Here is a 27,078-nt window from a genome sequence, read left to right as displayed (position 1 = left end):
CCACCTTCATCACGCCAGACGACCTCTACGAGATCAAGGTCATGCCATTCAAGCTGCACCAGTGCCTGCAACGTTGCAGTGCGTCATGGACACGGTGTTAGCAGGATTGAAGTGGCAGATGTGTATTGTTTACTCGGATGACATCGTAGCCTTCACCGAAAATTTCAACAATCACCTTAGGCGGCTGGCGACAGTATTGGAAGCCATCAAGTCACCAGGGCTCACTCTGAAGCCGGAAAAGTGCTGCCTCACTTACAATGAGCTTCTATTCCTAGGCCACATCATCGGCAAATCTGGAGTCTGCCCCGACCCGCAGAAGACAGCTGCCATCTCAAAGTTCCAGCAGGCCATCTACAAGAAGGCAGTGTGTGGATTCCTTGGCATGTGTGCCTACTATAGGCGGTTTTTCAAGGACTTTTCACGCATTGTGGAGCCGCTAACACATATCACCAAATGTGATATCGAGTCCAAGTCGGAAACGCCGCAGGCCGACGCATTTCAAGAGCTCAAACGACGCATGCAGTCGCCGCCTTTGCGCACTTCGATGAGGACGCCGATACCGAAATCCACACTGACACCAGTAACCTAGGCCTCGGCGCCGTCTTAGTCCAGAGGAAAAACGAACTTGAACGGGAGATATCTTATGCTAGCCGGTCGCTGTCAAAAGCGGAAGGCAATTATTCTACGACTGAAAAGGAATGCCTCGCCATTATTTGGTCTACAGCAAATTTTCACCCTTACATATATGGCAGGCCATTCAAAGTTGTCAGCGACCATCACGCGTTGTGTTGGCTAGCTAACTTGAAGGACCCTTCAGGACAGCGGGCGCGGTAGAGCCTGAGACTGCAAGAATATGACGTCACGGTAATCTACAGGTCGGGACGAAAACACTCTTGACGCCGACTGCCTATTACACGCCCCCATCGATCCCCTGCCGGAAGGCGACGAAGACGACACCTTCCTTAAAATAATAAGCGTGGAAGACTTCACTAAACAGCAACAAGCAGACCCGGAGCTAAAAGGCCTCATCGACTATTTGGAAGGGAACACCAACGTGGTCCCTAGTGCATTTAAGCGCGGATTGTCTTCGTTCATGCTACAAAACAACCTGTTCATGAAGAAGAACTTCTCACCAGTCCACACCAACTACTTCCTTATTGTTCCGTCAGCGCGGCAACCAGAAGTACTGCACGCCCTATGGGACGATCGAGCCGCTGGGCACTTCGGATTCTCTCGGATGCTGTCTAGGGTACAGGAAAGGTATTACTGGCAGCGTCTGACCGCCTATGTCACCCATTACGTTAAGACATGCCGAGACTTTCAGCAACACAATACACCACCTACAAAGCCAGCAGGATTACTACAGCCAGTCGAACCTCCTTGCCGACCATTTGAGCAGATCGGGATAGATTTGTTGGGACCGTTTCCGACGTCAACATCCGGAAATAAGTGGATCGTCGTGGCGATGAACTATGTCACCCACTTCGCTAAAACAAAAGCTCTACCAAAAGGCAGCTTAGCCGAAGTAGTGAAATATTTTGTCGAAAACATCCTGCTGCGACATGACGCCTCTGAAGCCCTCATCACCGACAGAGGAACTGCCTTTACAGCAGAGCTCACCCAAGCCATTCTGCAATACAGCCAGACAAGCCACAGGAAGCCTTAGGAGTACAACTGCCTACCACAGGCAGACGAATGGTCTGACGGAGAGCCTGAACAAGACTGTCGCCAACATGCTAGCAATGTACGTCGATGTCGAACACAAGACCTGGGATGCCGTTCTGTCTTTGGTAACCTTTGCTTACAACATGGCGATACAAGAAACAACACAGATCACGCCGTTTAAGCTGGTTTACGGAAGAAACCCAACGACGACGCTCGACGCCATGCTGCCGCATGGCGCTGACAAAGAGAATCTTGACGTCGCTACCTATCTCGAGCGCACCGAAGATGTCCAACAGCTCGCCCGCCTACGGATCAAGAACCAGCAGCATACTGACTGCTGACACTACAACCTCCGAAGACGCTACAATGAGTACCAGCCCGACGACCGTGTTTTTTCAAGTCAAGTCAAGTCAAGTCAATTTATTTCAGCATTTCTTTTGTACAAACAGAAGAATGCTAGGACAAGCACAAAAAGCTGCTAAGCTGCAGCTTGACTGGGTGCCTGCCCCATCACTTGGCAGAAACAAGAGACAGAAAATACATTTGAGTGAAAAAAAAAAATATTTACAGATTTCAAATGGTTAAGTAAAAGCATGGGAAAAAAACACAAAGTACATCATACAGAATACTCAAAAATCTGTAGCGACTGTTCTGTTATAGTATGTCACTGAAAAATATATAATGAACAGTAGCGCACAGAACAGCAGTCTACAGAAAACGTGTTTGGACCCCAATACGCCGACGAGGACTCAGTGAGAAACTATTGTGACGATGCTATTTTGGACCCTACAAGGTCATCCGACGTATTGGTGCACTGGACTATGAGGTCGTGCCAGATGGTATTTCGCATTCACAACGGCACTGCACACGATCTGAAGTGGTCCACGTGGTGCATCTTAAGCCCTTTTATGCACGCTGACGAACTTCCTTATTTTGTTGTTTCTTTGCGACGGGTGTTTTTGTTTATTACTTTCGTTTGTTTACAGCATCGGGTCGATGCTTTTTAAGAGGGGAGTATTGACACGTGTACTTTTTTTATCGGGCGACCACGTTTCACCACCCAACAAATGTTACCGCAGAGTGCAGGACGTGCCCGCATGTATCGGAAGTTTCTGGAATGTTGTCGATGGTTTCATTCGCCGTCTGTCACCGAACCTTATGTAATCCGATTGCATGTATGTGCGACGCGAATAGTGTAGAACTTTGTGGCAGACACGTGGGTCCCAGTGACGACTGATGTATAAAAGCCAACACGCTTGAGCCGCTGATCAGATTTTTGATGACTGCCAAATGTGTTCGCCGCTATCATTGTTCTTTGAGTGTAGCCTGCTTTTGAGGGCTTAAGTTCGCCCCATTAAAAGTTAGTTTCATCTTCCACAGTATTGCTACTGTGTTCTTTATACGTCACTACCACGTGACACTATTCTAGTTGTTTGTCGGCGCTTGTGATATGGTGTTGTGTTTCTTTGTGTTAATCTCAGTCGCGCTGCTGCGCATTTTGAATAGCTATGAAACAACTCGCCCAAATGAAAATTTTACTGCCCCTATTTGTAGTGGGCGTGTTTGTTTTGCAGAGGGTGTGGTTAGGACACTAGGGTGAAGAAACAGAAATAACCCTCCTGCTGGTAGATTGCTCTGCGCCACTCAAGCACGCAGCACTCGTATATGGTTGGCGCTCCCAAGTTTGTGCTCCCCAGGGGCGATGAATGCGTTCCACCATGGTCAATGGGGTTGGATATTTCTCTGTATTCTGGCCCGAGTGTACTTATGCCATTTCTGGACTGCAATGTTGCATGCACGTAAATTTCATTTACGTACACGCAAAATTGTTCGGAAAATCTCTTGTAGATTGCATGTTCTTTGCAAATGTTTACACTTTTTTCCAACAGAAACGCTAATTGATCTTTATTATGCATTTATTTATTCACACACAAACGACTGCAATAATATATGAGGTTGCACGTACAAATCTGACCTGAAATCCATTTTAACTCTCCAGTAAAGAACTCATCGCGCGTAATAACGTCTAATAATATCGATATCAGCGGCAACGATTTGTTTACCTACTTTAATGTATTAAGTGTATACAATCAAGTAACTTACAATATTGCGTCTACAGTAAAAGCTCGTTCATTCGAACCGCAAGGGGAAGCCGCTTCAGTTCGAATTAACGAAAGTTCGAACTAACAAAAGTGAAGGAGAACAACAGTACACTGCGATTTGGAAGCAGTAGGGCATGTCACAAATTTGGCGTGTCAGAAAGTGATGGCGTGTGCTATGGGCACACGCCATCTTCAAGTCGCAACTCTGGGTCCAACTTTGCCACACCACCGATGTCCACCGAAACGAACGTTAGCCGAGGCTTAACACCATCATAAAGAATCGCGACGGCTGGTGCATCCTAAGCTGAAAACAGACGTGCAGAACCAATGAAGACTGCTGAGACAAAGACGCTGAACATGTGAAGGTGGCGAAGGCCCCGATTCGTCGGTTCTTGATTGCAAGCGCCCCTGCGACGCACTTGTTTTGCTGTGTTTTGGTGCGTGCCGCACCATCTGCTGCGCAACATTAGGAGCTACATTGCAAAGCCTCCGAGATTTGTGACGGGCAAAAAGTTACGGAGGTCACGTAGAACGGAGAGAAGGCAGCCGCCGCTGCCTTCTGGCCGATCACACGCCAGTTCGATTTTTCCCGATTTTGCCTTCTCTCGCCATTCTCTCCGTTCCAGAGGCGATGCAGCCTTGTGTGTAGGCAGTAGGCGCGTTTCTCTGGCCTTGTGCCAGGCACTAAGCCAGCGGTACGGTGGCGCGTAGGTCGAATTATTTGTGGCGGAACCTTCTCGTTTCGAATTAACGGGCTTTTTTATACATAGACTTCTGTGGAGCTGGGCTGGACCAAATCGTACAGTTCGAATTATCCATAAATTCGAATTATTGAAGTTCGAATTAACGAGCTTTCACTATAATATACAGAATATCTAATGGTAATCTCAACCTATTGTCAATGTCTCTTCATCAGTCACCTCGAGCAGACGAGTGTACTTCACGCCATTTACTTTTGCTACCTCAAATTAATACTAATTATAGTCACCAAAGTTTGGAATTCAGAGGAACTATAATTTGGAATAGCCTTAATAATAATGCAAATGTAACCCATCTCCTCACTCTTTCCTGGCACATATAAAGAATTCACTCCATATAAGTTCATTAATTAAATCATAATTTTTGTCTAATTTTCATACAGCGCTTGCTGATTCCTAACCTATAGATATATAATGAACTCCTTCTGTATTAATTTCACCAACTTGTCACATATGCTTATATTGTTAGATAACAGTGACCATTTTATATTATGCCATATTACATGTTTATGTTGGTCTGTACTTGCGATTTTAATAATAATCTTGAAATATTCTTGCTACCCATTGTTGCCATTTAAAGTGTTTCGTCATGTATTAATATTGTTTGGGACCCTTTAACAATTTTGTTGGGTCCCGAAAAGTGTAAAAATGCAATGTACTCAAAAAAAGACTACAATAAACTTTAACTTCAACATGTTGAGCGCAGGGTGGTCATAACAGAGCAAGCGGGAAATTTCTGCAACAAATTGCACGCTGGTAGGTGTTATAACTCCTAATGAGCACCAGCATGAGTTTGATAAATAATACCTATTGGGGCATTTTGAGCTATCTCAAATGCAACCATTCCTGCTCAGATGGAAAACCTACTGCGGAAGTACACCTCTCTGAAACTCACACATGAGGCTAAATTTAGCTCCAGTTGTGTCGTGTGGCATGACTATTTTAAAGACATTTTTCATAAATAACTTTGTATTTGAGAGTGGCACAGAGGAATAAAAAGAGACATGGACAAGTAGCCCACCCTTTTTTGTTCTGTGTACAAAGCTGGGGACATTTAGACAAACAAAACAACTGGTTGCAAGACAGAAAGGGTCCTTTATTGAAAAGGTCCTTTATTGCATGAAAATCAGGCAGCTTGACCTTCTTTGAAGTTGTGCTTCCTATTTTTGAGTGGTTGAATGAAAGGTCAGGTGCTCCTCTGAGAAAGATGGCTACCATGTATGTCTAGCTGAATGGAGAGGCCACAACATATCTCTGTGGTACCATATGAAAGTTTGTTGTACAATCCAAGTCTAGCTTAGAAATTTGCAATGAGTGAGAATGGGAGAAGTACTCGCCTTGGTGGCAGCAGTGGCTTTGGTGTTGCGCTCCTAAGCCCGAAGGTGCAATTTTATGGGGGCAAAGTGCAACAATGCCTTTGTCCCATGCATTGGATGCACGTTAAGAACCTCAGGTAGTCGAAATTACTTTGAAGTCCCTCGCTACAGCATACCTCATAATCAGATTATGGTTTTGGCACGTAATACCCCAGAACATATATATCAAGAATGTGAGAATTGTGCCAGAAGCATCTTTTCAAGCATGGCAGGAAAGGGCATAATATGTGCATGAACCTACTAAATAAATTTGGTGAACAAAACAGGGGGTGTCACTCAGTGTCTGTCACAGCCACAGCTGCTTTTGATCATTATTATCCTAATACTGTGTGTTAGTGCATAGAAAGCGATGTGGCCTGAAGCACCTTGTGAGAATGTGGTTTAGAACATCGGCCAAGTCTTTGGAAGGAATGCATGCCTTGACCCTTAATGGGTGGTGGGACGCACTTTTGGTATGCCTTGGATATGTCACCTTTCACGTGGTCTGTGCCCTACTTCATTAAGTTGGGCTGGTTGGTCTCACTTCATCAATGCGCACATACAGAGAGCTGACTTTCTTCACGCCCTTGCCTTAGACGGGAGGCGCTTTCCAGGACAAGAGCTGCAGGGGGAGAAAGCGACCGGCTGCGGGTCAAAAGTCGTTCACCTGTTCGGCGTGCAAGCGTGCATTTGGCTCCAGGCAGGATGCCGACTCTCACATCCTGAGCACCCACTACAACTTGGTGAGGTTTGCATATATTTGAAACGACGGATCGAATGCATAGTGTTTTAAAAACAAAATATCTGTTGTTGCATTTACCTGTTGCTAATGCACACTAAGGGGTTCTAAAGGAAAGAATGTACACCCTGAGCTAAGACACGTCCACTTTTTTAAATAGTGAGAAAAAAAAAAAGGGGGGGGGTAGCATGTTGCAGTTTTTGTGAACAGGAAAAGTATTTCTCAAATCAACCAATTTTCAGTACATCTATCACCACAATCATAAACCCAAATAATTCTGCCGTCTCTACCTTCAGCAACTAACATAACCTTTTCTTTCAAATGAGCTTTTGTAATCAAAGCTGTGAGTTACCATCCCCACCCTACATGATGATGATGGTCATTTATTGGCACCCCTTTAAGTTAGGGCAGTGAGAAGTAGTCGCGTAGCCTACTTGAGTTAATCAGGTATGCTATAGGGTGTGTTTCAGTGAAGAAGGTTTGTGCATGTCTGTCGAAAGAAATATATTTTGCTATCTGAGTCCCCAGGACCACAAAGTCGATCTTAGTTTTGCTAGAAATATTTTTGCCTCTGCCAAAAAAATTCTGGAGTCTACACAAAGCCGGAACCGGTTTTTGCAATTTGCGCAAAGATAGGATTCCGATGAGATCCCAGAAAAACTATCGTAGCTGTGCATCTGAAAAATTTGGTGACATGCTATGAACAGCATGCATTGACTTAATCGTAATTGCCTTGTTTAGGAGGTCCTGACCCGCCCCTCGAGATTGGTGAAAAAATACAGTTCACAGATAAGCGTAAGCTGCTGTGAAAATCTCAGCCAAATTTTGAACTCGTGCATTGTGCATGCAGCTCGCAATCGGAGTACAAAGTTGCCTTTTTCTCAAACGCTCTTTCTTCAACAGAAGCCTGCTCCTCACTTTCTCCTGGACACTTTATTTCGTAATATTTCGTTGTTTTTTCTGGGATCTGATCAAAATTCTATTTTCGTGCAATTCGCAAGAACAGGTTGCTGCTCAGTGGAGACTTTTCACAGAACTATGATTGGTATTCTTCAAAGAAATTAAAAGGCGTCGGCGGACATGCACAGACATTCTTAACTGACCACTTTGTGTACATGCGTTTCATTCTAGCATTTTTGTACACATCTCCTTAATTTTTTTTCTCTTCCTCAAAGCTTTTCTATCTACATTGTATCGCTACCTATGCCTGTAAGAGATCCGGTTATATTAAATCTCTGCCCTGATTTTTTTTCAGACAATACTCTCAACATCTCTTGCTTATTTTGCCTGCTGACCCGTTGATGCTTCTGTTCACTTTAAATCCAAGCACTTCTGGAAGTTTTAGGTTATGTGTGGGTCTCGCTGGGTGAATTCCTTCACATTCCATTTGGATGTGCTAAGTGGTCTCCGGATTTTTGTTGAAGCATACACATGCTTCATCTTGTGATTATGCTCCTGTATGTCCTTAGCCAATCAGCTCGAGCCTCAAATAGCAAAGCACTGCCCTTTGTGTTAGCATACAGTTTTCCTTTCTAATTTCTTTGTCCCTGTTCTTGTATGTCTCCATGGTCTCTTTTGTTTTCATTCTTTGCATCCAATTCACTGTTTGTGTTTCTCTTACTTTCTTCTTGATGACTCCTGGTTGTCTATTTGCACTTTCAATTACCTTGTACTTGGTTGCCTACTTTGTTAACCTCATGTTCGACTCTGTGTCCACGCTTTTCAGGTAAAGATACTTGTTCACTTTAGCCACTTCTTTATTTTGATCGATGTTCCCGAGTCTTTCTTGAAACCTAATATTGGTCTGCGCCTCAATGACTTCAAAAGAAGCCCAACCTAAGTCACCCCCTGCACTGCCTCATTTGTGGTTTTACCGTGGGCTCCCAAAGCCAACTGGCCTTCCGATTTTTGCTTTACTTCCAACCCCGACTAGATATCCTATTTCAAGCACAGAATAGCATTTGCGAATGTTAGTGCTGGCACCATTACTCCTTTCCAGATTTCACGAACTACCTCATATTTGTTGTGGCCCCAAAGTGCTTTATGTTTAATTATTGCTGCATCCCACTTTTTCTTTATGTTCGGATTATCTTGGTGGGTACTGGAGCAAGTCCTTCCTTCATTTATGTATACGCCAAGGTATTTCTTCTATGGGTATGAATTGTTGTTACATTGGCACTACATAATTACTCGTCTCTTCATTGACGGTCATAATTCCTGATTTCTCTCTGCTAAGCTTAAGGCCGAGATTTGTCACTGCGTTGCCACATATATTCGCAAGTGTCTGTACATCTCTTGTATTGTCCGCTAGTAGCACTATGTCGTCCACATACATCAGTGCAGGGACCTTCTGTTGCACCGTTTGTTCATTACTCGCGTATGATAAATCAAACCCTAATTCACTGTTTTCCAGTCGTCTTTCTATGCCCTTAACATAGAGCGTGAACAACGGAAACAGAGGACATCCTTGCTTCAGTCCTTGCTGAAATTCCACCACTTCATTATAATTTTGGCCTTCTCATACTATTTTTACTTGGCTTCCTCTATATATCTCCCTCAGCAGCTCCACAAAATTGTCATGTATGACTTCCTGCTTGAGAATATCCCATAATATTTCCGTGTCTGCATTTCCGTAAGCTTCCTTAATATCTAGAAATGCTATCCATGCGCTAAGCCTTATTAACCTACTTCAGGTGTATTGAAGCTATCTATCCACCTATTTATGTAGTATCTATCTAGTGCTGACCAAGTTGTCCAACAGCTTGGGCCACTAGGTATGTGCTCGTGATGCCGTCGTGGTCATCCCGACTTCGTAATCTGACTCTCGTCATGCTGTCGTTATCATGCCTTATACGCAGACCCACTGGTCCAAGTTGTCTGGTAGCTTCGGCCACTAGGTATGTGCTCGAGGTCGTGATGCCGTCATGGTCATTACATCATCGTCACTCCAGCTTTTCCATCCGACTCGTCATGCTGTCATTGTCAGACAGTTGTCATGCATTCGTTGTCACACTAACATTGTGATGCCATTGTAGTTGTTCCATCGTCATCACTCCAGCATCATCCAACTGTCTTCGTGCTATCGTCGTGATGCCATAATTGCCATACTGTCTTTGTGATACAGTAGTCATCACCACTTGTCTTCATCTTATCGTCCTCGTGCCGTTGTCATAGTCTCATGCATTCAGTGTCATACCGTTGTCGGGATGTCATCACGGTTGTTCCGTTGTTGTCATTCTAACTTTGTCATCCAGCACTCATGTTGTCATCGCGCCATCATTATAACACAGTCGTTGTCAACCATTGCCATAATGCTGTAATTGTTCCACTATCATTTTACCTGCATCATCACTTCAGTAACGTTGTGCCATTGTCGTCATGCCCGAGTCATCATACCGGCTTTCTCACTCCACGCTTGTCAATGCTTCACTGTCATTCAATGTAATCAGTCATAATTATGCCGCCCTTGTTGTGCCATCGTCGTCATTGTGTTGTCCTCAGACAGCCACTATCATGCATCCTTAGTCATATCGCTGTCGTCATGCCATCATTCGGCTCTCATCGTGCTGTCGTCGTCATGCCAATGTCGTTATACACTCGTCATTACAATGTTCTCATTCTATTGTCGTGCGATTGTCGTCATTGTGTCATCTATATACACTTGTCATCATGTAGTTGTCGTCATATCGTTGTTGTAATGCCATCACGGTCATTCTATCGTCGTCATTCTAATTTCGTCATCGGACTCTTGTCATGCCATTGTGGACAACCCATCGTTTTCGCACAGTTGTTGTCATGCCATTGTCGTTATGCCATCGATCTCATGCTGTCGTTTTACCGTCGTCATCACTTCAGTAACGTTATCCCATTGTTGTTGTGCCTTCGTCGTTATACCACCTTCATTACCCGATCGACATTAATCCTTCTTAGTCATTCTACACACTCGTCATAAAGTCGCCATCATGCATTCATTGTTGTACTACTATCGTCATACCTTTGTGGTTGTGCAATGTCATCCTTCTAGCTTGGTTATCCTGTTTTCATCATACCATAGTCGTCATCACATTGTCCTCATGTCGTCATTGTCACACTGTCGTTAGATCACTGCATTGGCATCATACAATCGTAGTCATGCCGCCATACTCATAAGAGGTCTTGGCAAGCAAGTTCCATAGCAGACTGGGACAATACCGAAGAAACGGAAATCTCAGAATGGCCACACAGATGTAAATAAGTTTGAATTCAGATAAACAGTGTATCGCTGCATTGCTTGTATGCTAATTGCATTATTATCGACATTCATCGACATATGAGTTCTGCCATAATTATTTTTCTCTTTCTTTGCCATTCGACCATGTTTAATGGTGCATTCAAGTTTTGCATTTTGGAAAGGCTGTTTCAAGAAAAGTGATCCTCTGATGCAGTGTATTGTACTGACAAAACATTGTTGCAATGCTCAAGCTATCTGTGCCTCACCATTGCCTCATCTGTGCTCTAGGTAACATATAGCGGTGCCGCATGCTCAATTAGGTCACTTGACTTTCCTGCTATATTTGTTGGCTTCATAGTTGAATGCTAGATACATGGGCTCGCGCAGTCCAGCATTTTCAGCTACTTGCATTTTATCTCTTTGGTTTATGAAGGCCCGCGTAAACGATGACCGGCCGTTGACCGCGCCGGAAGTGGTGTCTGCCCTGAACCAGATCAAGAACCGGTTGCGTGGCTTTGACTGCCTCCAGCCAGGCTGCAGCCACTACGCTGCCAGTGCCTCCGAATACCTGCACCACCTCAATATCTGTGGCCCATATGCTGGACAGATTGCAGCAGCAGACGAGGTATGCACTTGTATCTTTCTTAACTGCTGGAGGTGACAGCATTGAGCTGCAGGGTCACTGTGCATGCCCACAATTTTAAGAAAGTTGCAGCAGCGATGCTGACAGGAAAGGGCATATTGTAAAGCATGCGTCTGAGTGAACTTTACTTATTTATTACAGCCTGAGAACTTTTGAAATTGCTGATGTGTTTTACATTAGAAAGAATATTAAGTTGTGTGGAAGCTGTCTATCAATATTATTATTAGACAGTGAATTGCGAGTACCTAAATTATGCGACATCTTCTTACGAGTGCATGCTTTGTGTTTTGTTAGGGGCTGTCAGTCTTGGCTTTACCACAGTTATAACGAACAAGTCTTCAATGTATTGTTAGCACCCGCCAGCATCACCCAGCTTTGGCAGGCACCATCGAGAACAATGTGACACTAGTCCACACTTACTCAGCACCCAAGTCTGACCACACCAGATTTCAGCGCAAACGACGGAAGTGGCAGTTGAAGCAAAAGGTCCGCCGAGTCAGTGCGACGCATCATGTAGGTGAACTTGGAGGCCATATACAGGTCAAGCTAATCAAGCATTCAGTGTTGCCGTCCATGAGGTACATGGCCTCATGGACGGCAGCGATCGTGAGCGATGACTCGCCTTGCATCGTTGGCTCCAGGAACTTCAGCCCTTGCACATACAGTTTGAGTCGGATCATGCTGAGCCAAGATTAGGCCTATTGTACCACTTCATTCAGAACAGTACTGTAGCTTATTGCAAATTTTGTGCACAGGTTTGGTGTGTATGCTTGATTCAGTGCAGGGCATATCTGTTCTTTATGCCTTGCGAGTCTGGTGTGAAAGGTATAAAGGGGACTGGCAACCACCACCACTACTATACTCAGTTGTGCCGTGTCTGCAGGTGGTGTCCACACTCCGCAACAAGAGCCAGGCTTTGTCCACCCGACCCAGCCAACCCAAGCGGGTGCCCTGCTTCAAGATCAACCTGGATTTCCCTGATGGGGTGAGTGCACCAGTGGCAACACTGTCACAGATCTAAACCTTTTATTTCACAGCCAGAGGTTGCTCTTAACAAATGGTAAAAGCAAATGCAGCCTCCCATAAAAGCAACACTCTCAATGACAAAGCAACTACATAAAAGATGGAAAGCCAAGCACCCTTTTAGAGGAATTTTCTATCTAGTGCATGGACCTAGGCTGCAAAATGTTCATGGCTTTCCATGACATTTTGTTGGCAGCATAGTGGACGGGAAGAGTCTTCACAGCTTTGAAGCAGCAAGGCTTACTCGATCTCGACTACCTGGCATTGCTTTGTGCCTGTTGCATTCACGGGCTCCATCCCTGCTTTGCTCTTTTTCTTGCCAGCACAGTCATTGCCTCGAAAAATATAATTGTTTTGTCATGGAGCAGTTTGCAGTCGAGCACTGTCTCGCCCGCATTAACCCTGTGAGGGTTCTTACTGTACATGTGCGGCGCCACAGATTCGCCCCGAATAGTTTTTGGTGTACATGTATGACGCTGATCTTATCTTTGATAATTGGCAGGTATATGAAACCAGTGGTTGTTGAGAGGCACTGCATTCTCTGTGGAGTTGCCCAAAGTCATTTGGAATTGTGTGTCCACTCATCAAGGCATACAACTCAGCCTGTATGCCTCCAAGTGCTTGCTCATAAAGTCACGCATGCATCGTCTGCTACGTCCTAGGCATGTGTGCAGGAGATGCTATCTTTTATTTACAGTCGTAGCTATCCTGCTTCTGGTAGCTTAGATAAGCCCTGCTGAAGTTCAGCGATCCTAATCAGTTTTCTTTACCATTAGTTGCAGTTCCCCTTTCAATATTCCTGTGCATTGAGGTGTGCACAGTGTTGCACAGTGATGCACAGTGACTGCACAGTGTGCAGTCATAATTGCTGAAGCATTTCTTCTTCTCACTCATTTATGATGCATTTTTTCATTTGATTAAACATGTTTTTGGGACAACGAATTGATGGCCATAAACATTGCTAGTGAAAAGGCATTATTTGGAGCGTGATCGAGCTGCCCTGAGCTCGCTGGCAAGGAGCGACTGCACCGAGTTTTTGCCGTGACTCCAAGAACCCCTACTTTATTTTCTCCACACAATATATGTATCTGGAGGCCACCACCGTCTAGTTACTTGGAGCATGTCTTTTGTGCCCTCTACATCCCCTCTTTTCAGAACCATGAGTATGTAACAATGCAAAGCCCACCGTATAGGTTTGCACAACGGAACAAACTAAACAAGCACACCCTGACAGCCTGGTAATAGAAAACAGAAACCTCACATATGGAACGGAGAGAGAGAAATTTATTTACAGAAAGGCAGAGAGGTCAGCCTGAGCTATAAACATACGGAACAAATCACAAGTACAGTCTGTGGGGTGTTTTAACCAACGGTCCGAAACTAGTGTACCGTCCCTGCAGAAACCCTGAAGGCACAGGTTTAGCTGGTGGGCTGCCGCTGTCATAACAGTCATGCAGCAACTACACAGTCTGTGGTGCTAGACTGTCATTAGCAGCGGCACTGGCAGGTACGGGTGACTTCTGTTGGCTGGTGCATGGGGAGGCATTGGTTACTTCGCCCAGGGATTCCCGCAGGTGTCTGCACGAAGTGTGAGCATGGCATACTTGCCAACCTTCCCGATTCGCCAGGGAGACTCCCGATTTTTTACTGAGCTTTCCGATTGTACAATCACTGCCTTATATCTCCCGAAAAGTGGTCTCTATTCGTGCAATAATGGTTTTTGCGAAACCGGCACTGCGGAATCTACAGCCACATCGTAATCGTCAGCATCACCAACAACGGCCGTACTAGCACCATCGGTATCATCTGCTAAGCAGCTGACTACGGTGCCTAGTAAGCCGATCAAACCCAGAGCCAATGCAGCTCTTGCATTTCTTGCATGCCTTCCTCCATGGTGCATCTTGTTGCTGCTGCTTGTGTGTATGATTAGTGTTGGCTAGGAATCCTCATGTGCTTGATGCCATGGCACTATCAAAGCCCAAGAAAAGGTATTTGCAGAAGTTTTTGCGATCTTATACTGCTGAATTTCCGTGCTTTTATCATCAAGAAAAGGAGAACATTTTGCATTTTGTACAACGTGTGGATGCGATGTCAGCGTGTCTCACGGTGGCAGAGGCGACTTGAAACTGCATGTTTCCACGGCGAAGCATCAAAGCTATGTTCGCACCGCTGAGCAGCAAGGCAACAAAGTAAACTTTCACCGGAACTGCGACAGTGTCATACATGTGGAGTGCCTGTTTACGGGATTCCTCATTGAACACAACCTACCCTTCAGTGTCAGCGACCACGTTGGGCCTCTTCTACAGAAAATGTTTCCGAAATGCGACAAGGCGAACCATTATAGATGTGGACACAACTCTGATGAAATGCAACTCTGAAGAATGCAGAGGTGGCCAACCTGAAATTTATTTCACAGGCACCACTCTCGAGGTTTCGTTTCTTTAATCAGAGTTTCCCTCAGCTGCTGCCCCGAGATTCCAAGGAATCTACTGAAGACGCTTTAGATTCTGTCGAAGATGAGTTTGCCACACTACAAGTGACAATCTTCCAGAGAACATTCTGAATGAAGAAAGGTGGGATGTGCAGTGGTCTATGGTTGGAAAAAATGAAAAACGCTGATGGAAAACATATTTCACCGAGTTGCTAAGGTGAGCCTGGATTTGCTCGTGATACCTCAAAGCAATGCAGAGTGTGAGAGGATTTTTAGCACGGTGTGAAAAACTAGGTCTGAATTCTGCTCATCAATGTGCAACACAACCCTCCAACACCTGCTGCTAGTGAAGGGCGTTCAGTCTGGACCATGTTTTGAGCAAAGCTACTCTAACAAATTTTTGAAGTGAGGAAAGTCTGCTACTGCAAGTTCCATGCAAAAGGACTCATAAAACACTGCCTGAAAGTTTGAACGAAATGTTGAAAGAGTGAATGCAACCCCCGCTGGCACGAATAAAAAGTCTCCCGATTTTTTATCTTGCAAGGTTGGCAGGTATAGCATGGTCTTGGGGCTGGACTGAGCACAGTGGGCCTTGTCCTGGTATCTTGAACCCATGCTTCCTTCCCTTCTTCAAGCGTGCAAAGATCAGCAGCATGATATCTATTGAAATCCTGTACCTGATGGAGCATTTGCACAGTGTTCCTGTCCTTGAAGTTTGCAACCTGCTGCCAATATGGAGCTAACTTTGCTGTGGAAACTGCAAGACTGGTTAGAAATGAGCGACCCATGAGAAGTTGAGCAGTACTGTAGCCAGACACTCCAGGGGTGTTCCAGTGTGCCAGCAAAGCCAGGAACGGGTCTTAGGCATTCCGGAGCAAGTCCTTGATTGTGCGGGCCATTCGCTCCGCTTCATTATTACACTGGGGAAAGCAAGGGCTGATCATAACAAGCCTCATGCTGTAGCTCTTGGCAAATTCCTAGAATGCTTTGCAGGCGCACTGAGGCCCATTGTGACTATGCATAGTATCGGGAATTCCATGCCTGCCTAGAACACTTTGCAGGCAAACTGAGGCCTATTGTCACTACGCAGTGGTGGAAATGCCATGCCTGGCTTCGGTTTCGGCAGGATGAAGAGGTGCCGAACAGTACAGACGTATCCACGTCAGCTCCCGCGTTCTTAAATGTTCTCGGGCGTCTTTTCAAGAAGAACCCTGGAAATATATACCTTATCAGAACCGCCAAGTTTCAAGAAATCCGCCAATACCAGAGTTTTATCGGTGGCTGGACTTTTCGTCATATTCTGAGGCTTTTGCTCTACGATCATGCTGACGAGGAAGCTAGCCCTAACGGATGCAGCCTGCTCTCGCCGCGGCGGTTCAGGCAGGCCTAAATCTAGCCCCGCACTTGTGTTTTCCCATCTCTGTGCGCGACTGAGGCGACGACACGTGCGTTCATTGAAAGCGAAGCCATGCCTGTAGTCGTAACTCAGTGGATCTCAGTGGTGCTGGGTGGATCACTGCCCTTAGCAACCGTAAAAAGCAGGAGACAAAGAGGCCGCCATTACAAGATGGCCAACGTTGCACCATGAACAAGCTGGCTGGCTACCGCACAGCCAAGGGCCCGGCTAAAAGTCTGTTGTCGCAAGTAACGGAAGCTTCGCGGCTTCCGAAGCTCCCCAAGGAAAAGATCAAGATTATCGTGCGCCCCAAGGGAGGCTTCGACATATCACAAGCCGTCGTAGTACTGCTCGCTCAACCCCTGGCCATGGTGGCGGCCCTGCCTGAGCAGCAAGCGAAGGAAGACACCGTGTGCCCAAACAAGGTACAGAATATTTTAATCGTCTCCACCCCGCACACCTCTAATGCGAGGACCTATGCGAGACTAAATAAAATCGATACCAGGTACAGCGCCTATGAAGTTTTGGCGTACATCGCCGCCCCTGAGGATATATGCAAAGGCGTAATGAGGCACATCGACCCCTCTCACGGCGAGGAACACCTAGAAAAATGAGTGTGAATGAAAGAAATCCCACAGCACTAGAAGCCAGACGAATCAAGAACTCACACATAGTTGTGATTTTATTCAGAGGCATGCGTGTGCCCAACCACGTGATCTGCGGCATGGCCTTGCTGCCATAGTCTCTATACCGATGCCAAATCAGCGTTTGCCATGCTTGCGGCCACGTAGGCCACCGTGCCGACGTTTGCATCAGCAGTGAGGAAGAGAGAAGTAAGTGCCAGGGTTGCGGAAAAGCAAAAGCGGACGATGAAGAAGAACATCAATGCGCCCTCAAGTGCAAGACATGCAGCAGGGTCCACTTCACCGGGGTCCGAACATGCAAAAAGTGCTATCAAATCCCATACATCGTACGACGCTGATAACGAAGGCGCCGACAAAGAGCAAGGAAGGCACAACTGGACGAGGAGTCTGATGCTACCGACACAATTGGTGACAGCTCGTCGGCTACACCAGCTCCACGGAGCGACTCCATCCTGAGCACCTGATCTCGATCTGGAGAGCGCTCACGCTCGCTCCCAATCCGTCAAGCGGGCTACGTGGGCCGATAAGATCAAGAGAGTGACGCAGCCGTCTGGGAAGAAGAATGCATCAAGCCAGAGCATAGGATCGATTCCTGTATCCAAGCGCTCAAAGTGGAAAATAGGCAACTTAGACACGAGCTTGCAGTGCTTAAGGAATCCTTTAGCAGCATGAAAGGAAAATTCATAAACCGGCACAAGGTTAGCAAAAGTAACCCTGGACCATTAGACGGGCACTCGAAACGCAAGGCGCTCAACCCAGAACGTTTTAGTGACACGGAGGAGGAAGAAGAGGGTGACATAACCGAGGTCAGCGAGAGCTCGTCTGCCACCTTGGCTTCCCCTGTCAAAAACGAGGGTAAATTGAAAAAGACCCTGAGTAGGATTATGGAAATGCTCTCCACCATAGAGTTGAGAGTAACGCTACTAGAAAGACCTAGGACTCAGCCCAAAAGAAGGCAAACAACGCATACTGAACCACTCCCAACTGGGTCAAATCCCAACGGGGGTGCCAAGGGTTTCTGAAGATTTCAGTTTACTGATAGGTCAGGTCACTTTATCAGATCGGTGGCAGATAAGCCACAAGTGATCTTACTGCAGGAGATGCTCCCGGAGAAGGAGATCACTCTATTGGGGTATCACGCAGTAGCGTACAAAAGCGAAATGGGGAGAGGCATCGCCACATTGTTAAAAAGAGCATCGCCATTGTGGAACACCCCGTTCCAAAATATCGGAGTGGACTAGAAGCACAGTGGATCAAGCTCGTGCCCAGTCAATCGAGCATCATGAATGTCTTTATTCTGAACATCTACAGCTCACCTGCGGATAGGAACAAAGACTTTAATGCACTATTCCATTCCGCAATCAGGGCAGCCAGAAACATGCCCCTCTAAAATTGCGTGGGACTTCAATGCTCTGAACACAGAATGGGGATACGGCTTTAACAGTAAGAAAGGCACAAAATTAGCCAGATGTGCAGCCAATTCTAACCTCACACTTTTTATGGATCCTAGGTTTCCCATCATAAGGGGTAATTCGGTCAGTCGAGACACAATGCCAGACCTAGTTTAAGGCTAGTAGCGCCGCTCAGGACGAGCAAAAAAGGACAGAGGTAGGGTCCTCTTTTGCTCGTCCTGAGCGGCGCTACTAGCCTTAAACAGTTATGACATACCAACTCGCCCAAACTGCCACGCTTTTGGCCAGACCTAGTATTTTTCCGAAATATTGAGGGCATGTGGGATAATCTTCAGGAAGACTTGGGTAGTTAACACTACGTTCTCGAAATCACAGTGCAGGTCAAACCCAAACCTCCGATCAAATACGAATACGTCGATTGGGATCTTTTCAGAAAATTCAAGCCAAGACGGCCCCTTCAAGCGAATCTTTCAAAGATCTAACTTCCAATCTTAAAGAGGCCATCAACAACGCGACCAAAGAAATCAGCACACAAATTGAAGTCCCCAAAATGGACTCGTGGTTAGCGCATTTCCTGGAGGCTAAACACGCTCTTGCGGAGAGGTGGAAAATGCACAAATTAAATCGCCGACTACGAGCGAAACTGAGGTCAGTAAACAAGGAAATAGAGTCGTATTCCAGACAACTGGCCCTGCAACAGTGGGACTAGACATGCAATGAAACGGACAGTCGCATGAGAAGAGGTAGTACCGTATAATGTAGTATATAGGTCGACGCGGAATATAGGTCAACCCCCTTACAGTGAAGCAAAGAAGTCAACATAAAAATTATAAGGCACAGAACTTCGTTTTATTTATTGGTGCCGCCAGACTCGTCGCTTGCTTATTCGTTCGAGTTGTCTGAACTCTCATCTGAAGACGACTGCTTCTCACTGGCTGCATCCCACAACATGTCATCCTCGTTACCATCCAAGGAGTTGCTAATGGAACACTTCTTGAATGCCCATACCACCATATCATCGGGCAGCGAGTGCCAAGGCTGCGATACCCATGTGGCCACAGTGGCGAGATGCGACCTGTGCAGCCGGCCGGTTGGGGTCGGGTTTTCGTCGGCCATCCACTGATTATACTGTTCACGGACACGGTCTTTAAAGGGCTTGTTAAGCATGACGTCCAATGGCTGAAGTGTTGACATCATGCCTCCCAGAATGATGGCGAGCTCCGTCCTCCCGTCGCGGAGTGCCTGCTTTACACCTGTGGTCAAGTGCCCGTGAACGGCAACCAAGACAAGCATGCTCGGACACCGCAGGAGTGCACTGGGTCGCCGATTCCAGACGGTCTTGATCCAATTGAGCATGAGGGCCTCGTCCATATAGCCCTTTTCGTTCACGAAAACGACAACATCCCGTGGGAAGGCCTCTTTTGGCAGCATCTTCCTCTTGAAGATTATGTATGGGGACAGCTTTCTGCCGTCTGCAGTACACGCGAGCATCACCGTGAAGTGCAAATGCTCGTTCCCGGTTGAAAGAAGCTTGACTTCCTTCGTGCTGCGTTCGCACGCCATGGTGGATGACGGCATGTAGAACCACACCAGCGTTTCATCAGCGTTACCGATACGTCCCAACACATAGCCATGCTGCTGCCGGAGACGGATAACACAGTGCTGGAATTTGACTAGCTTGTCCTCGTATGCCTCTGGCATCTTCTGGCAGATTGATGTGCACCATCGAAATTCGAATCCCTTGCCTCACGTGAAGCGATGAACCCAGTAAATGGAGCCCTTGAATTGTTCCTTGGACAGTCCGGATTCTTAAGCGATCTCGATAGCTTTGATGCGGATGAGTTTTACTGTCACTGGCAAGGATCTGGCACGATGCTCGCGGACGAAATCCACCACCTTGACTTCGAGCTCCGGGTGCACCATGCGGTGCCCGTAAAAGGACGTCTTCAGTTGCAGGCAGACAGCTTGACTTTCTGCATTCATCAGTACCGGACGCTTTTTTCCGAAATGCCAAAGTGCCGCTGGGCGGACATGTTCCCATGCATTTCAGCATATTCGATCACTTTTTAAATGCCGCGGTGAACTGATGTCGAGTACTAGTACTCATATTGTGGGTTGTCGGGAAATTAGCAATGCCAGGAACGATTGCTGCACAAAATGGAAAGATGGCGTCGGTCCAACTGCGTAGGCCGTGTCAACGTTGCGCCGTGTCGGTCACCATGGAGGCGATAACGATGCGGATGCCGAAATGTCTGCGCTTGTACATGTTGCCAGACGACTATTCAATATAAGTCGAGGTGTGACCTTTTAGTAATATTTTTTGGTAGCAATCTCAACCTATATTCTGCACTATATGGTGTGGGGCTCTCCTCCGTGCTCTTGGGACAAAGGAACGACAACACAGTAGTGCAAACAATCACAAGGGCATTTATTGCACCTTTCATAGATCAATGCCTGCTGGCCGGGCTGCTATCCACAAAACATGCCGATGGGCGCGCGACAAATCTAGAAGTCCGACTCACCACGACCGGATAACGAGCGAATATGTTCGCCCCATGCTGGATCCCAACGCCTGGTCATTTGCGTATACGGTCACGCGAACGGTGGCGCGTTCAAAGGCGGCCACGCGAGACGGTCTCGCATAAGCATGGATCGGCGCACGCGCGGGACGTCCGCCGCGCTCGCCGCCCAAGAGCCAGCGTGTTCTCTCTTGCGCCCAAGTATCCCCGCCGTAGCGCAACACTCGCACCATCCCTCGTACTGCGCTTCAACCACTCCGACCGCCGCGGGCGCCAGGCCACGCGGCGAAGCCGCAATACAGGAGATGGAAGCCATGCAGGAAAACAAGATATCAGGGGATGCGCGAGAGTCACGCATCCCCACAATGGTAAGTGGAATCTGCTTAAAAGCCTCCTCAACGACAAACAGTCCAGAAATGCGTCAAATCTCACCGTCGATAGGCTCATACATAAGCAGGGCATAACCTAGCGCAAGCTTACCTACTCGTCAAGGAAGGAGATTCGCAAGGCATAAATGCGCGAGTGGGTTACACGGGGCTAGACACCTGTTCTTCTGGGCAAATGATGCACCCGAGTCCAAACAGTGGGACATTTTCCTGGCCAGCTGCGGGACCCACATCTTCAGTCTCCTGCTCAACCTCCTCAGCCCAGCCACACCGCATGTTTAGACGCTAGTGAGCTGCTCACCATACTGCTCTTGCATTTCAGCTTGGCGCTGTCCACACTAATAGAGCGTTTCCACTTCCACAACCAGAGCCGCCGGGAAGGAGGAACTCTTGGGCAGTTCAGTGCTGTGCTACAAGGGTTAGCGAGTACCTGCACCTTTGGGGACCAGCTGGACTCGCTGCTCTGGGACCATTTTATCTGCGGCATAAATAACCTTGCCATGGAGACGCACCTCCTGGAGCTACCCTAACCTTCGCTGGACGACACCGTGAAGGCAGTGCTGGCGATATAAGATGCGGCCAAGGACGCCGGTGAGATTGCGCATGCGACCGGCTCTCTATTGGCGAAAGCGGTGGTCAACAAGTTGGCGACAAAGGGCAGTACCTGCAGTCACTGTGGTGGTACACATTCCCCCTCACAGTGCCAGTTCTCCCAAGTACAATACTTCATGCGCAGAAAAACTGGGCACCTGGCGCAGGTATGCTGAAGTGGGGGGACGAACAGCGGACAGTAGCACCAGCAGCCCGGATCCAGTCCAATTTCCACACAAGCCCGTGGCCAGGGTAGCCATCGCAAGGCTACGCACCGGAGACGTGCGGCAACAGGCTCGAGTGCTTCCGCGGCCAGGCTCCACGTCATGACTGAGGACCCGGCGATTTTCGACATGTGGCACACAGGCCTTGTTCCGTCTGTGCTGCCGTACATACTGACCGCCGAAGTCTGCGGGCACCCCATTTCCATGAAGCCGGACACGGGCCTGCGTGTCAGTCATGGCCAGGAAACTGCTCAAGCGTACGTTCCCCGCCGTGGCCGTCAAGGCTTCGGGCATGATGCTGTGCAGCTATATTGGGCAGCTCTCCCAGGTCCAGGGTCATGCCCAGGTTAGCATTCTCTTTGGCGACAGGGACGCAATCCTTCCCCTTTACTTCACCAAGGGGTTGTCGCCGACGCTGCTGGACCGAAACTGGATTCACACACTGGGCGTTAGTCTGACGGAGTACCAAGAAGTCGTCCTACATGCGGTGAAAGACGTTCCAAGCCTCCTGACCAATTTCAAGTCCCCGTTCCAGCCAGGGGTGGGCACATTCGACAGCACGTTGGCCGGCATCTATGTACCTGAGGGAGCCCAGCCTAGTTTTTTCAGGTCTCGCCCACTTCCGTTTACTCTAAAGGATGGGGTCACTCAGAGCTGCAACAGTTGCAGAGAGAGCACATCCTGATGCCCATCAAGACGTCTGAATAGGCCGTTCACATCGTACCAGTCCTCAGATGAGACGGCAGTGTCAGGATCTGTGGGGATTTCAATATTCCTATCGCTACCGTTGAGAAGTACTCGCTGCGCTGGACTGAAGATCTCTGGTCAGCGTTGTCCTGGGGACAGAAGTTAACGTAGCATGACCTCCGAGACACTTACCACCAGCTGGTGCTTCATAATGCCTCCTGGAAGTATGCACAATATCGACAACTTTGGGGCTCTTCCAGTACACGCGCTTACCATTTGGTGTGGCCTCAGCCCCAGCCATATTTCAGAGGGAGATGGACAACCTCTTCAGGGGCATGAGGCATGTGGCGGTGTACTTGGATGACATCCTGGTTACTGGCAGCGACGATGGGGACCACCTGCAAAACCTGCACAATGTCCTGGCACGACTCCAGGACGCGGCCTCAAGCTCAAAAAGTGCGTTTTCCTGGCCCCCAGTGTTGAGTACTTGAGATATGTCATTTTCCAGGCTGGCCTAGCCCCGGCCCCCCGCAATGTTGATGCTGTGCTCAAGGTGCCTAAGCCCCAGAACAAGAAGCTTCAGAGCTACCTCTGCCTGATCAACTTCTAATCAACTTCTACAGGAGTTTCCTGCCAAACAAGTTCGCGCATCTACAGCCACTTCATCTGCTTCGAAATGGTCAGGAATGGGTCTGGAATAAGGAGCAGGACCGGGCCTTCCAGCACAGCAAGGAGCTAATCACTAAGGTTTCAGTGCTGGTACACTTAAATCCGGCCAAGCCTGTCGTCCTTACTGTAGAGGCGTCGCCGTACAGCGTGGAAGCCATCCGTTGCACCGAGACAAGGATGGCCAGGAACGCCCTTTATCGTTTGTTTCTGATCTGCTTCATGCTTCAGAGCAAAGCTAAGGCACTTGGACAACAAAGGCCTGGCCCTCATGTTCAGGTTCGAGCACTCTTACCAGTACCTGTGGGGCTGGAAGTCTGACGCGGTCACGGACCACAAGCCACTGTTGGGGCTGCTTGGACTTGACAAGGCAGTTCCCATGCAGACATCACCTCGATTGGTACGCTGGGCCTTGAGGCTGGCAGCCTACAGCTACCAGCTGGTCTACCGTTCGGGAAAGGACTTGGGACCTGTTGATGCACTGAGCCACCTGCCCCTGCCAGAGGTGCCTGCTGCTCTTCCAGAATCTGCTGAAATGTTCATGCTGGAGCATGCGTACCCGAAGGTACTCTAGATCTGCGGTGTTGCAGGCGACCAGCCGGGGCCCAGTCCTGTCTCAGGTGGTCAAGGCGATGCCCCGAGGGAGGAGTTGGTTCAGCTAGCCTATAGCCACAAGGCCGCTGAGCTGAGCCTGCAGCAGGGCTGCCTACTGTGGGCTTCCAGGGTGGTGATCCCACAAAGTCTCCGGTCTGGAGTCCTGCAGTTGCTGCACGCGGATCATCCTGCCATAGAAAAGACCAAGATGGTAGCCCGGTCTCACGTTTGGTGGCCTGGCCTGAACCAGGCCATCATTAACATGGTGTAGAGCTGCCAAGTCTGCCAGGAGCATCAGCGGGCCTCGTATCATGTGGAAATCACCCCCTGGCCATGCCCACAGAGACCCTGGTCCCTCTTGCCTGTGGATCTTGGGGGGGCCCTTCAAGGGCCATGACTTCCTGGTAGTGGTGGATGTCTTTTCGAAGTGGATTGAGGTTCTGGTTGTCGCAACTCTGTCAGGTGTGACCATTGCGGCACTGTGACAGGTCATCGCCGTCCAGGGGTTGCCAGACGTTGCCATGTCAGACAACGGTCCCACTTTCGCCAGCACAGAGTAGCTGGCCTGGCTGACAAAGAACGGAATCTACCGGATGATGGTTCCGCCGTACCACCCTGCTTCAAACAGTGCAGCCGAGTGGTTGGTGCAGACCATCAAGGACAAGCTCAAGAAGAGCCAACCTGGAGATTTCCGGTTACAGGTTGCCTGGGTACTGTTTTAGTATTGGACTACGCCCCACAATGTCACTGGCAATGGCCCCTGTGAGCCTGGTGGTCAAGACACCTTTGGGTGTCTTGCATCCGGACCTCAAATCCACAGCATTCCTGAAGCAGCTGAAGCAGAAGCTGGCTGCTGACTGGGGGTGGTGTCCCGGGCCTTTGCCAGAGTATGGAGCTCCAGTCTTTGCCAGGAACTTCCATCTTTGCCCACCCTGGTCCGCCGGACAGGTTGTATCTTCTGCCAGCGCCTCATCAATGCTCATCTGCATGCCGGATGGGACCACGTGGCACCAGCACGCCGATCATGTTAGGCCTCACCTCGGGACCTGGCTTGCACCCTCGACAGATGCTTTAGAAGTCTAGCCCACAGGGGGACCAACGGCAACACAAGTCGCTCCCAGGAAAGCACCACCCACCTCGGAGGCGGCAAGCGTTGCCAGTAGTGCGGAGCCCATCGGGCCGGTGTCAAGTCCGGCACCACTCTAAAGGCCGGCCACTGTGTACCCTCCAGCCGGAGCTAGGCTTGCTCTGGCAGCACCCAGCGTTGCCACCCCCGGCCCGTCAACACGAGTGCCCAGGTGAATTACTTGACCGCAAAGGCTGCCGGACCGTTACTCACCTGGATAACAGGTGTTGTCAACTCGGCTGGGACTCATGTTATTCTTTACATTGAGCCTGGACATATTTCATTTGTATTGACCAAACAAACTGGGGTTGAGGGATGTAACAATCATGTGACGCTCCCTCAGGTGTAATCTCCGTTGGCCTGCCAGGCTTGGTAGGCAACATTAGTCACCGCACCAAATAAACACCAACGAGCACAGCTACTCGGCGGTCAGTCATCGTTCACCACCGTGCTGTAGAGCGTCACTCTGACGGAGGGTACCTCGAGCGCTCCCTCGTTCATGAACCCGGGCAGATCGTGACATACACGTGTCAATATACAGATATATTTCCAAGTGCATATGCATGTATCCCTGCCTAGAACAAACAGCTCGTGCCGGGTTGTAACGTTGTCCTAATTGTCTTTTCAATGATGATAGACCTTCTCTTGGTCAATTAAATAAACATTCCATAGCAATATTGTTGTTTGTAGAGGGTGGCCTACTTATTATGTCATCTATGCTTGATGAATTGCCTGCCACCAACCAAGCTGCTGCCCATGTGGGCAAAACATGAAGTGGCGAGTGGCGTTGCGGGTTGTGGCCTGCACAAGTGAGGAAGATGAAGAGAGTGTCTCAAGGGTGCCTGACGCAGGGGCACAGATGTGGGTGACATTTTTCATAGACAAGGCATGCTCAGAAAGAATTGTCTTCTCTGGCTACCAGGTGCCAGGTGAGGTGCCTGTGGAACTCCCACACCAAGTGAGCACTGAAGAGCTTGTGCACACTGTTTTAGCTTCAAAACATGTCGAGAAGCAACGAACAACCGGCCACATAAAGGTAAATCTGCAGCAGAGCACCTTTGCAAAGCTAGTTCTCTGGCCTACACATTTTCTCCTCTCCAGAGAAGAGGCCCACGAGGTAAGCAAATATGTAGGCGAGAACATGGCAGATTGAGGTTTTCCACCTCTGTGCACGACAAGCTTAGTGGGATGGCACCCACTGTCAACTCAGCATCTCTGGAATAGCTTCAGCGCAATGTTCATTCAGAATGAAATTCATATTTGATTTAGATTGAAGGGCACTGACAGAACAGAGAAAGGACAGCAGAAAACTAGGTGGGGTGATGAAATTAGGAAATTCGTAGGCGCAAGTTGAAATCAGTTGGTACAGGACAGGAGTAATTGGAGATCGCAGGAAGGGATCGTCCTTCGTCCTGAAGTGACATGGACACAGAAAGGAAGTAGACAGGACAGTGCTTGGCTCTCAACTGATTTTTTATTAAACAGAAAAGCATTCATAAAAAAGATAGTCTTTTTGACACATGAACAGCAAAGCAAGATGTGACGAAGGGATAGTTTCTTTTTTTTTAATGCAAAACTTCATTTTCGTCACACATGGCTGGTTCTAGCTGGTAGCAGGTGCCAACCACCATTATGTAGTTGTAAAAGCCTTGACTCTGTACATGGTTGAGCCCTTACTTTTAATAGCACAGGACCAAAGCTAGCAACCCAGCTGCTTAAGGTCTCCACACTCAGTAATTGACTAGTTTGTTTTTGAAGATACAGTTTCAATCGAGTAGATGGGGCTACTGATTCTTTGTGATTTTTATCAAGTTTGGGCAATAAGTGGGCTCTGGTGGCATTGTTCAAAATAAGCCCTGAGCTCGCTGCTAAGCCTCTGCATTGCTTTCAGGTGCGAAAACTCTGTC

At 48.0% G+C, this 27,078-nt stretch overlaps 1 protein-coding gene across 6 annotated transcripts in view; it reads left to right on the top strand.

Moving 5' to 3' along the window:
• Positions 1-27,078, top strand: part of LOC126538383 (uncharacterized) — a 606,484-nt gene that overhangs the window by 246,838 nt on the left and 332,568 nt on the right. For all 6 annotated transcript variants that reach the window (XM_072288044.1, XM_072288042.1, XM_055074756.2 and 3 more), the window contains exons 13-15: positions 6,477-6,623; positions 11,263-11,454; positions 12,356-12,457. In XM_072288044.1, the coding sequence (XP_072144145.1) occupies positions 6,477-6,623; positions 11,263-11,454; positions 12,356-12,457 (441 nt within the window). The remainder of the gene's footprint in view (positions 1-6,476; positions 6,624-11,262; positions 11,455-12,355; positions 12,458-27,078) is intronic.

Source organism: Dermacentor andersoni, chromosome 4 (assembly GCF_023375885.2).
Source record: "Dermacentor andersoni chromosome 4, qqDerAnde1_hic_scaffold, whole genome shotgun sequence".
NCBI classification, from domain to species: domain Eukaryota; kingdom Metazoa; phylum Arthropoda; class Arachnida; order Ixodida; family Ixodidae; genus Dermacentor; species Dermacentor andersoni.
Note: the sequence above shows the minus strand (reverse complement) of the source record. Positions and strands in the feature narration are given on the sequence as shown.